We start from the raw sequence: 12,955 nt of genomic DNA on the forward strand, positions 1-12,955 counted from the left end.
AAGAACCTGCTTTTCTGTTCTTCTACCAACACAGGTCGAAGATCTTAATATATTTTTATTAATATTTATGTTTGCAGCTAGAGAGAACATGAGAAAAATAAAATCATGTATATAATTAGATATCATTATTCAGAATTTCTGTAACAACCTTAACGCCACACCAGAACTGAACACTAGCTCTCACAAGCAATCGTGGTGAGAGCTAAAAACCTCCTAGGGATTTGGATCACTATCCTACATTCAGTTAATATCTGTTCACACTTCTAGGCATCTGAGAACTTTATAGGTAAAGTTGTTTGCTAAGCACATGGGAGACGAGAACCGCAGACCTCTGAAAGGTCATGAGATGTGGTTTCATCCTACCCCCTTTTCTGCCATGATCCGAACAAAGTTCTAGTCCTAAGCTAAAATGCTGCTTGGTTAACCAGGCTGCAAAGTCTGGAGATCTCTACCTGGCAAGATGGTAAGTTTTAACACAAAATACCTCTTCTCTGCCATCATACCTCCCCTTCACATTTTTACAAGACTGCATTACTGGTGAGGGACTTAATCTCAGTGTGTCTTGTCAGTAAGGAAGACAGAGAATTTCTTAAGTCTCCCACAGGTTCTCACCTTCCCTCAAGTTTCACAGGAAGAACGGTGTTTATTTTATTTTATTTTGGTGGATTTGGGAATGTCTTTTTTCTTTTTTTAATTACCATTACTTTTTTTACACTGGGGCAAAAGAAATGTCTGTGGGGACCTTTCCATTTTCCATTCCTATACAAGTGGTCTAATTCAACCTCTCGTCAGTCTTGTGTACTCTGAAAAATACAGAACAACTCAGAATAACATTCTGAAGTCCAAGTACGCAAACCCTTCTCTTCAGTACCTTAGAGATACTGCAGCTATAGAAGCACAAAGTCAAAGAAACGTTAAGGTTTGCTTGCACTCACTCCTGTGAGCCTCTTCTAACACTGGAAAACAGCTTTCCTCTCACACCCTCTTGGGCAAGTTGTATTTATCCAATTTAGATAAACAATTCTACCTTGTATGTATTATTATGTGTCAACAACTAAGTCAAGCCACAAGATAATAAAAAAAACTTCCATGAGAGGCCTCAGGTGCTCCAACCACAAACACTTCCCATCAGGAGAGCTTCAAGGTTGAAGCAAAGCACCAAGCGAAACACCAGGTCACAGAATGACAAAATTGAGGTTATGTGCAACCTAATTGTGCCCTCTTGTGGTCTGCGTTCCTGGTGAAAAGACAAATTCTCATTTTTCAACCATTCAGGATGCAACTGATACAAAGTGTTAATCAAAAAGGGAAAAGGTTGGTAGAATCTTCTTGTCACCACCTCAGAGCAGATGTAAATAGAAGGAATAAACTTGCATAGCCGGTGTACTGCAACAGAACGTCTGTATGACTTGAGAAACTGGTAGCATAATTTAAGAATGTACTTAATTTCTCTAGAAAAGAGAGAAGAGTTTAGCTAAAAAAAAGCAACTTACTTTGAAATTTTATAAACAGACTGCAGTTTTCAAATATAGGCAAGTATGAACTGTGCATGAACAGACTGACAAGAGCCCGAAGTAATCGCTTCAGTCTGTTTCTGACATCTGAATTGCTGTACCTCCTCCCCGGTCAATATAGAAACCAAGAAGCTACTGCTTAAGAAAATAAGTCAATCTTCTTAGAAAATTAGTCATCAGCTTCTGCTGTTCTGAATACCACTACTAACTTGATATTTCACCTATACCTCAGTATCCAAACTAACACAGGAAAAAGTACACCTGTACAAATACTGCACATTCACACAAAGTACATTTGGGAGGCAATGCAGCAACAGTAAGAGAGATGACAGGGGAAACTGTCACTCAGGTAAAGGATGCTTCTCAGTGTTATCTGAAAACATGTCTTTTAAAAGAAAGTAATGCACAGACAGATGCGATCAATAAGAACATGAGAAAGCTGCTATTGTTTGTGTCAGGTTCTAAGAGTCTGCATGAGCAGTTTTTCCATCAGGAGGGACTTTGGGGAACATTTTAAAAGCAAAGTTAAATGACATTTACAGTTGTGGAACTGCTCTTTGTAAATATAGTTCCAGCCATGAACCAATATACTGAAAGCTTTATCGGAAGACAGAATGACCAGTTCCTCAGAACTTATTGACACCAATTATCATTTCTAAGTTTGCAAGTACTGTTAGGACTCCCTAGTACTAGAACTTGCTGCTTTAATGCACAATTACCTTTGTGGTCTCAGTCTTGCCATCACCAGTCTCGCACCGGGCCAGTTTTCATCCTTCCCGCTATGGTACATGATTGTTATGTCAACGTGGTTGAAGAGGTAGAAAGTGTTCTTCTTGTTAAACTCTGACTACAAAATATCATCAAGAGATTGAGAAACTTCTCCAACAGGAGAGGGCGCAAGCAGTCAAGAACTTTAAAATGAGGCTACTGTCCAATGAAGGAGTGAGAAAGAAGGGGAAATACTTCAACCTTCAGGGTTTTTTTTTTTAACTATACTTGTATAAAATGTTTACATATTTTTCTATATATTATAATGTATTATATAAATACAACCCACATAATAAAGTATTACGTCCCTGTTACTAGTAAAATTTAAACGTATTTGGCACCATTTTTGTATTTACCGCAACTAGCTGCCAAAATAAGTTTAAAGTTGTATTTATTCAAGGCACAAATAATTCAGATTCATCATTTCTCCCCTCCCCAGTCTTCCTGAGATACTCCAGCTACCAAAGCTTACAAACCAGGTTCTGCTTCAAAAAACTACCTTTCACTTTCAGTAGCTATTCTGCTTTGTCATCCTTATCCTTTCAGAATTTGGAATTACAAAAAAACTATATAAAGCTCAGATGATACCAGAGTCAACTAAGTTGACCTGGATTTCCTCTTCTCCTCAACACTGTCATTGTTTAAAAAACTTTAATTTGAATTACGGAACTAGGATGACAGACTGCTAGTTCAGTTTCTAAGTAAAAAAATTCATTTATTTATGGTGTACATTAGCCATTTTCCAATTGCCATACAAATTCTGTTCCCTGCCCCCTCCCAGCAAAATAGGAACATGTCTTGCATTAAATTTACCTGGATTCCTCTTCTTTCACTATGATCAAGATTCCCATTGGGAGAAGACTAGAATTACAACTGTGTCATACTATAACCCCATCTTTAGGTACCTGTTTCCTCCGTTTCCAAAGTAGCCGTTGAAGCAATCAGCTGCATAAATGCGAGGATGAACTGTAGCTGTGCCATTGCATGGCAACAACCCCTTTCCTGCCCCAATTTTTAAAGAGATAATTATGTCTGCTGGAATAGGTATTTGAGTATACTTCTAAAAGAGGATGACATTCCCCAACTCAGCCCAGGGATTAGTCATACCCATGGTGTTAGATTCTTATTTGCCCATGTAACAATCGCCCCTCTAGCGCTATGCCATGCAACAACCTCATCGCAATTAGAATCTACAGACTAAAATCGACACTGGGTATGACAGCTACACTGGGAGAGCATCCACACCACAGCTAGCACACACGATTTGCACAGCACTTCATGGATACACAATACAAGCTCCCTGAGCACTCACTAGAAAATTCAATCACTGCTGCCTATGTACGAAGGCCCCTCTCTAAACAAACTTTTCATCCAAGTTGCTGATTTGCTACAACTGTTTTCTATGTATCAGATAGCTTCCAACACAACACACCCCAGCATCAATTTAACATAAAAACTACCTCACATACAAAGTAATGAACACCTAACTAGAAGAGGTTACTCAATTCACAGACCATTTTCAATAGTTTAGGGAGCCTGAGGAGTAATAGAGTTGGAAGCTGAGTGTAGCCACAGTAAACTGAACGTGCATGATAAATGTATCACCTCCAAGAAGCATCAGGCCTGCAGAATACAAATAAATTGACTGCACTGCATACAAGCAGTAAGTCATGTGGCAGCGCAGTCATAGCAGAGAGCTCTCTTCTCACTGAGAGGAGTGTGGTCCCTCACCCCAGGAAAGATAAAACTGTATCACTATTGTCTGTAACTGTAACATTTCACCACGAAACTCCCAAGATCACTGACACATTTCAAATTGTTGTCAATATAATTCTTTCTCTGTCACAGCTGTGTTTGTTATCATCCAGCCATCTGGGAAAATCCTGACACATTTAACTTGTAAACTGTGCTAGACGTAACTTCTGCAACTAGAACACGGCGCTCATTTCTAGGTCTTCACTAGAAAGCTCCTATCTGAAATCAATGCAGGAAGGTCTTGCACACAAATATGATATGGACAAAGAATGAATAGCTATAAGGATGGATACACATGAAATTTCAGAACAAAACCTCAATTTTCTAAGGCTTTTAGACAGTAATACAGTTGTTTTACAGCTTTATCTATATTGGTCAAAAGATCTATATGAAAATTTTTTTTTTTTTTACAATTGTATCAGTGAGACACTGCATACAGAAGCAGCATTCGGCTTTGACAATGCCCACGTTCTGAACATTAACCACGTTTACAAAGGTATCTGTTCTTTCTCAGGAAAAGAAAGCTTAAAAATAAAACTGTAAATGAAATTACATCTGCTATACTAATGAAAAAAGTTCCACCACTTACATTTATAACACAAGCATCTTTAACTCTACCATCTGGAGTGACAAAACATCCTATTGGAAATCCTGGATTACAGTATTTTTGTCCATCTTCCACATCATAGCACCACGTTACAGGCATGTTATCAATAATCCTAGACAGAAATCATCAAAGAACACGTCCTCAGAAAGGGATGCACCTTATTTCACATTGACATTTAACATTCATGTAATGCACATAGTTTTCAGTAGGGCCCACAAGATGCACAGGAGAGGATAACTATCGCATAGAAGGAAGAAAGCAACCACTTAGAACACAGATAACAATGTAAAAAGCCAGCAAAAAAAAATCCCAGCCTCAAGCACACATCTAAGCTTACCAGTGATGCTGATAATTCAACTGCATTCCTTTCTTCAGAAAAGCCAGTTTGCTTTTATCAGCACTGTTTCCTGGGTCATATGACCTTGTACAAACCTTCTTGCATGTTTCTTGCTTTTTAAAAGTGAACTGTTAAAAAGCACACAAAAAGAGTAACTTCAGTTTTGCTTCAAAAATCTTTGAGAGTCTTTTTTTCATGTAAAGCTTTTTTGAGATACTTAACTTCCTTGCTATAAAAAGTTTCTAAAGCCAGGATTTCCCATAGAAGAGCTTTAATTTAAATGTCAAGATTTATGTATATCCAGCAACAGCAATCCCCTTTCACATTGCTAAAAATCTCTTCAATAGCTCAGATAAACTACCTCCAGATAAACCTGGAGGACTGAAATTTGAAAATTAGTAGAAAAGTTATTGTTTTTTCTTTTACCAGTTTGGTTTATTTTGGTAATTGAATCATCTGCTAAACCAGACTTTTAACTACACCCTTTTTGAATGTTTCATGCTAATTTTAGCTGCATTTCCCCATGATGGCTAAGTTATTAGGCAAGGCTGCCAAAAATGCAACAACTTGCACAGCATCTACGCTTTGAGTGCCAACACCACCTAACATGAACGTGCTCAACATTTGTACATCAAACTTGTATTCTAACCCAGTTAGGATTTACCTGTTAGTGAGCCAACATACCTAAAACATGACTGAATATTCTAACATTATCAAGGCCTAAGTGCTAACCAATAACAGCATTTTTTAATTACTGTAGCGCACAGCCATTTCAAACAAGTAATTGTTATAATACTTAATCTATTCAATGGGTATCCAGCCCAAATCATCCATCATGCTACATATTTAAAAGCTTCTTGTGCCCAGTAGTCATAAGACTTAAAATTACATTAGCTCAGACAGTCAAAGAAAAAGAGACTTTTAGCAGCAGTTTACACAAGGGAGGAGGCATCACCTTTTTAACAGTCCTATGAAAAGATGTGACTAGGTCCCTAATGACTGCACAGCAGTAGACTCAGAAACTCTCCTGCCTCTTTTTCTCACAGGGATTGAGATTATCTAGCAAGCCTCACACACAAACATAGCCCAGTTCTCAGTTTCACCAGCAAATCCCACTCCAGAAGCTGCACTTGAACAGTATACAGCTTTCAAGCACTAAGAGTCAGTGTTTGACCACATCTCCTTTACTGCCAATAATTTTCCCAAATTGATTGGACAGCATTTTAGAGATGCTACATGTGGTCATTGCTAATTCAAGAGCACAAGACAGAAAAATGCTACATACCTAACCTACAAAATACTTCCATACATTTATTTTACAGAAGATTTCAAGCGACACGCATCAACAATGAAAAATTTGTTTTCAGACAACAGATGTTAAGTCTGTACAAGCAGGGAAAAGCTGGAAGTGAGCCCCAACTTGGCTTCCCCTTCCCACTCTGGAAGTTGCCCAATAGTACAACCAAGTATATGAAACAGTTCCTGAATGACCAGTTTACAGCCTCCAATATCACATTTGAAAAACTGATTTCAGATCACCTTACACACTACACACCCAACTGTTAAAGAACTGCTTAAAATACAGTTTCTGGACTTCTCTATCACAGAGGAACAGGAAAGAAGAGTGATTACTGGCTCAGCCTCCCAACTTTAATTAGCCACCCTAAGATGCCTTTGGGGTGGGAGAGGTATTGTTTTTATGACATAAACAGTACAAAGCTTATATTTAAAAAAATAATAAAAATAATCACACAATCATCAAATCTTCAGCTATGTTTATAGATTAGAGCCATCAGAATAACAGCTATCAAATCTAAACAGGATCAACTTCAAGGTATAAAATAACCTTATACGGAGATGATGCTATTCTCTCCCCAAACAGCACTTGTCCAAGATTTTCTGATGGTCTTTTCTCTTCTGTATCTTGACAGAAGTCAAAACTGGGAAAAAGTGGAAAAGATTACGTTTAATTTTTAGTTGACATATAACTGTAGGTATCAGCCTAAAACAATTTCTTAAGTTATGTCCTTAACATGGCAGTTTTCATGCTTCTTTTTGTTGGTCAGCCACTGTTCATAAAAATTTGAGTGCCTTTACAAAGAAATTTGGCATCTATTATCTAGGAGTATTTGTATTTTGATGTCTATTTCAACCAAGATATATCACAGCTGAAGTATATTTAATGATGCTTAGTCCAAGTACCCTTTTCAAATGGCAATTTAAACAAACAATAGAATGTTTCATATTAGGAAAAAGAGACTATGCCACAGACTGTTCATTTCTCTTGCAAAAAAAGCTTCAGAACAATAACTACACCCCTTCCTTAAAGGAGCCTTTACAAATAGTATTTAATGTGAAACGTGTTCCAAAGAAGGGAAGTGCTTTAATATTAATGTGCCACACTGCCAAATGCCATTTACCAATTCTTTTCAACTAGACATGGTTTGAAACAGCTGAATATGGGAAAGAGAATGTAACCATTCCGGATCTTCATTATTCAAACACGAGTAGCAGTAGGTTATGAAAAAAAAATCACTTATATTTGGTGAATAAGTGCTTTTCCCCAACAAGTGGTCCTAAATTAATTGGCTTCCACAAAGTTTAATGCAAACAGAGACACTGTGGACTTTTCAAGCTAGTCTCTGGTCTTGCTGCTACTGTTGTACTACACAGGATAAGACCTACAACACCAGCATGTTTCTCTTTTCTGTATGCCCAACAGCAAGACTGCAAATTATGTTCTGTACCATTGCTTAGTAGGCGTATAAATATCTGCAAAAAGTTTTCACAGACAAGAATAAAAATAAAAAAAAAAAAAAAAACAGGAACTGGATACAGAGCTTTGGTGGAAAAAGGAAAAATAACAATGACTCTTCTTCCAATTTCTTTTAGTTGCCAGAAACAAGGAACACAAAGCTCCTGTCTTCCTAGATTTGACTAACAGTAAGAACTTTAAAACGGATCAAACGGTCAACACCAGCTGAGTACCCAGCTCAAAAATACGCAGCCATTCGAAACCCAGCAGCCTTGTCTCTAACAGTAACAGAGGATGGTCAGGAGGCACAGGTGTGGCCTTCATTCTTTCCACCCTCTTGTATACCATTCCTGCTACTCAGCACTGGATTTACTCTTCCATCCCTACACCCAAAACACAGCGTACTCTATCAGGAATTGCATCACTGCACTGAGAACAGAAAACAGGCTTTCCAAACGCTTCTGGAAGCCTGTTGCGATGTACTTACGCATCATACTCGTATGGCAGAACCGATTCAACCGAGTCCAGTCTGTTCACGAAGAGCTCGATTAGCGACTGAAACAGGGAAGGACAGAGCGGGGATAAAGTATGAAAACAGAGACTTGCAAAAGCAAATGCGTGGCCGACACGAAACGCATCGCCAGCTGGCAAGAGCCGTTACAAGTTTCGAGCTCGCCATCCCACGCCGGAGTTACCACAGACTTCTGACAGGCCCCGGCCGCCGCCGCGGCGCTGGGCCACGCCGGAGCCGCCCTCCCCCGGCAGCGCCGCCGCCACAGGAGGCGGCAACAAGGAAGGAAGCACCGGCGTGCTGACTGGGGAGTTCAGCGGGAAAAAAGGAGGTTTTCGCCATAATAAAAACACCGGGTGCGCTAAGGGAAAGGGAACTGGAGGTGGTTGGCTTCCTAGAGCAAAGGTTGCCGCCCGAGGGAGACCGCCCGGGGCCCGATACTCGGGGGTCCTCCCCCCTCGCCGCGGAAACCCCGAGCGGGGCTTGCTGTTGCTCGCTTGTTGCTTGCTCGGGGCTTCCGCGGCGATGGGGGGGGGACCGCCCGTGTCGGGCCCTCCCGTGAGGGCTCTCACCTTGCAGCCCTCGCTCTCCTCGCCCTCCTCACAGAAGCTGACAGGCGCCAAGCCGGGCAGGTAGAAGGCAGCGCAGAGAGGTGCCACCAACAAGAGACTGGCCGCCAGCAGCCTCATCTTCCACCCTGAAGGGGCGAAGGCACCATGAGCCGCGGCGGCAGCCCCGACTGCCCCGGCCAGCGCCTTGCGGAGGCCGGGAGCGGCTGCGTCACAACGCGTTGGGGCCGCGGCGCCTGCGCGGTGAGGAGGTGAGGCGGCGGGCGCCATCTTGAGGCAGGGCGCCCTGAGGCGCGGCGGCAGTTCCCCTCACGGCGGCTGTTGGCTCCGGGACGTTCGGGCGGGCTGTTGCCTCCCTCTCGGTGGGGAGGTGGTTTCCTTTCTCCTTGCATTCCACGCTCACCTCAGTCCTTTTTCCCCAAAGTCCCCTGTGGTGACTAGTAGCAGAACCTCTTCTCAGGTTCTAGACACCAGCAGATGGTGGCTTAAATTAGATTTTACCAACTCAGAAATTAGGGGTGGAAATCCAAGATTTTGTACTGCAACCTTTATCTGCAACGCTGTGACTTTTAAGAATTATATTTGATGATTTTTTGATGTCTGGTTCAGCAGCTTGTGATGTTTGGAGCCAACGACAGTGGGATGCACACCAGCTTGTGGTGTCCCGCAGCTCCTTGCTACCACAACATAGCCACAGCGGTGCCACAAACGTGATGCCAAGCTCCAGGCTCACTCATTCAGGTGGCAACGGCAGGAGCAGTGCTCAGGGACAGCTACAAAACCTGTCCGAGAAGCAGGGTAAGTACAAGTGATGGCTGCAAGCCAAGCTCCATGCTACCATAGCAAGACAGATACTCAGTGCTGTCTAAGACGTTGCGCTAAAGGCATTGCTGTCACTACCAGGTAGACACCACCTCCATCTTCCTCTCTGTATTTCCCGTTTAAGCAAACTGTTGCCGCTCTGGTTTCCAACCTGTGACATTACGTTTGCATTACCCTTGCAAAACCTCCATGTCCAACAATTTTACCCAACTCGTCAATCAGTAGTGAGTTGCCCTTGCTGTAGGACAGCACCAGGCAAAAGGAGAACGAATAAAAGGTCCATAATAATTGCTTATCTTGTGTCTTTTCAGCTGAGCCTGGAAAATTTGAGTTGTCATTTCAGGCAGCTCCAGGTACGTCTTAGGGACCTGTGATCCACCTTGTATTGCTAAACTGAAATACAATTAGATCCCAAATAGGTGATTTGCAAGAAGCACATCATGCAGTTCCAGTTACAAAATGGTTGACAAAGTCAGTGCTAGAAACAATTGTTTTGTGCTGCTCTCATCCACTCTAATCTGAGTTTTAGAGAGGAAAAATGCTGAATTTCTACAAATACCTGTCAACTGACAGCTGCCTAGAAAATTGCTCTTTGTCATTAAAATATTAAACTGATCTTTTCAGTTATTAGTTTTTTACCATATACCTAGAGGGAATTACATTCCTTTTTTTATTCATTCTGAATACTCTTATGTGGTCAGATTATTTATGTATTCATTAGTCCTCATCCCCCAGCTCTCTTGAACCCTTTATCCAGTTTAAACCCAAAGTATGATGAACTTGGTAAAAGGCCAATATGTTTGATGAAAATACACAGCGTGGTACAAGGGAGATCCAAAGTACTGCCCTCTGTATGAACAGGTTTGTAGTGTAAATTCAACTACATTGTTAAACATCATAAGATCCACTCAAGAGTGACATTTTAGGTGAAAGCTACCAAAAAAATCATAAAATATTACCCTCCTGGAATGTTGTCCACCTCTCCCATCTACTGGGCTCATTTTTATGGTTATTGGTGAAAAGGCATGAAGCAATGATTTTCCTTGTATGTATGCAGGTTTGTAAGTAACATAATTAATCACATTTCTTCCACTTTTAAAAACATAAGGAAAACTTTCTAAGCTGTGATAATGCAAGGGCAAGTATATCTATGCTACTTAGATAGCAACTGTCTAAGTTGAGAGATCATTTGCAAAAGAAACTGTCATGGCTCTTCAGCCTTGAACTTCTCACTGCATGAAGCATAAGAAGGATTAGTTTCCATTCAGACTGCGGTTTGTTCCCTGAAGGTTTCTGTAATTTTTCTACAAAAATCCAACCTTACAAAGAGGAAAAAAAAATAGGAGAGGGAAGAATTAGAAGAATTTTATATCCTCTAATCCCCTAGGAAAAAGATGTCTCACTGAACTTGGAGCAAGACCATACATAAACTATGTAGTGGAATATAGTAAAATATTGTTCCAGTTTGCACTGTAGAAGGAACTAAGGTTTTGATGAGAAGCCTGATGAAGATATCTTTTAGGACAAAGGATAGAAGAATTTGGCCCTAATACAATTACAGCAGTTATGTTCAAATGCCATTTCAAATGTAATTACATTCATGCTAATCCCATCTAGCTACATGTACAGTACTTGTTAACAGAATGTTAATAAAATGAAGCCTGGAGTTACCAATGAAATATTTTACTCACTTAATCAGAGGAGAAAAAGAGACTTTAGTTTGCATTTGCTTATGTTTCCAATTACCTGGGGGGCGGTCAGCAAATACACTACTGGAGGTCATAGAAGCACAGAGACTTCACACCTAAACAGAGACTATTTTTAGCATGTTACTTACAGTACTAAGATTCGCTTTAGTTTTCACTATCCATTCCAGGGAGACTCTGAGGTTTAAATTCTTCTGTATTGAAACTAGAATTTGAACCTTTTTTTTCATATGATAATTGGATGAGTATCTAGCTATGCCATCCTTCACCAACTGCATCGCTATCACATGCAGTGCCCTCCCACTTTGTTACCAAAGGTCATCTTTCCCTTTTCCCATGCACAGAGAGCACCCAGAAACTCTTAGTATCTATGCTGGAAAAGCGATCATCTTTAAGTACGTACTACAGTCTAGAGAAGTGTTGGAGAACTACCTTCTTTTGTATTCTCAAAAATCTATAAGGTAGTCTGAAGCAATGTTGCATTCTGCTTTCCCTAACACAAAGAGCAGTTGAATATCAGTATGAACAGAGGAGACTGAAAACTGAAGAATAGACTCTGAGTCTTAGGTTTTGAAAAATAGACAGCTGTGAAATACCTTCTAGTTACCCAGTTTCTAATGGTGAAGGGTCTGGAGGGTATGACCTATGAGGAACGGCTGAGGGAGCTGGGGTTGTTTAGCCTGGAGAAGAGGAGGCTCAGAGGTGACCTTATTGCAGTCTACAACTACCTGAAGGGTAGTAGCGAAGTGGGAGTCGGCCTCTTCTCCTGGGCAACTAGCGATAGGACAAGAGGACACAGCCTCAAGCTTTGCCAGGGGAGGTTCAGGTTGGACATTAGGAAGAATTTCTTCTCAGGGTCATTAGACATTGGAATGGGCTGCCCAGGGAGGTGGTGGAGTCACCATCTCTGGATGTGTTTAAGAAAAGACTGGACATGGCACTTAATGCCATGGTCTAGTTGACATGGTGGTGTCAGGGCAACGGTTGAACTCGATGATCCCAGAGGTCTCTTCCAACCTGGTTGATTCTGTGATTCTGTGAACCCCAACCATCCCCTCCTACCCCTCCATGCAGCTGGCACTAGTAATAGTGTGGGAAGGAGTCAGAAGGGCCATGGATACAGTTGGGAAAGGTGGCATATTTTTTCTTTTTAGCTCCCAGCAGGTTCACTGTGGAGCCCTGCCAGCCCTAGGGACTTCTCAATGAAGCACACTATGGTGGCTGTAAGGAAAGGGACCTCGGTATGTACAAGCAAGAGCCTGAATAGGTACCCGTCACCACTGCCTGCCATACAGCATGGATACCCTTTGAAAAGCCCTAGGAAAAACCACCTGGTTACCTGCCACAGCTCATGGAGGTGCAGTACAGGAACATGGAATGACTCTGGAGACCAGCTCCTCAGACCTGACAGACACCCCTCAGCACTGCAAACCCCCAGGAACCTGCAGGGACTGTTACTCAAACCCGGGATCGGGGCTTCACTTGAGGTTCTGTTCTAAATACTCTGGTTAATCCTAGCGGGATTTCAGCATGGGAACTGTGTATTAAATAATTTACCTATGACACATCTTGGCACTGTTCCCTCATCCCAAGGATGAGTCAGGAGCTATA

At 41.4% G+C, this 12,955-nt stretch overlaps 1 protein-coding gene across 1 annotated transcript in view; it reads right to left on the reverse strand.

Annotated features, from left to right (window-relative positions):
* Window positions 1–9,008, reverse strand: part of LOC137669757 (transmembrane 9 superfamily member 2-like) — a 32,976-nt gene extending 23,968 nt beyond the window's left edge. The window contains exons 1-6 of the mRNA XM_068412048.1: window positions 8,820–9,008; window positions 8,224–8,291; window positions 6,828–6,921; window positions 4,982–5,109; window positions 4,627–4,756; window positions 2,234–2,361 (exon numbers count right to left, since the gene is read on the reverse strand). Of these exons, the coding sequence (XP_068268149.1) occupies window positions 2,234–2,361; window positions 4,627–4,756; window positions 4,982–5,109; window positions 6,828–6,921; window positions 8,224–8,291; window positions 8,820–8,936 (665 nt within the window). The 5' untranslated portion in view covers window positions 8,937–9,008. The remainder of the gene's footprint in view (window positions 1–2,233; window positions 2,362–4,626; window positions 4,757–4,981; window positions 5,110–6,827; window positions 6,922–8,223; window positions 8,292–8,819) is intronic.
* Between the last annotated feature and the right edge of the window lie 3,947 nt (window positions 9,009–12,955).

Source organism: Nyctibius grandis, chromosome 13 (genome assembly GCF_013368605.1).
Source record: "Nyctibius grandis isolate bNycGra1 chromosome 13, bNycGra1.pri, whole genome shotgun sequence".
Lineage (NCBI taxonomy): Eukaryota > Metazoa > Chordata > Aves > Nyctibiiformes > Nyctibiidae > Nyctibius > Nyctibius grandis.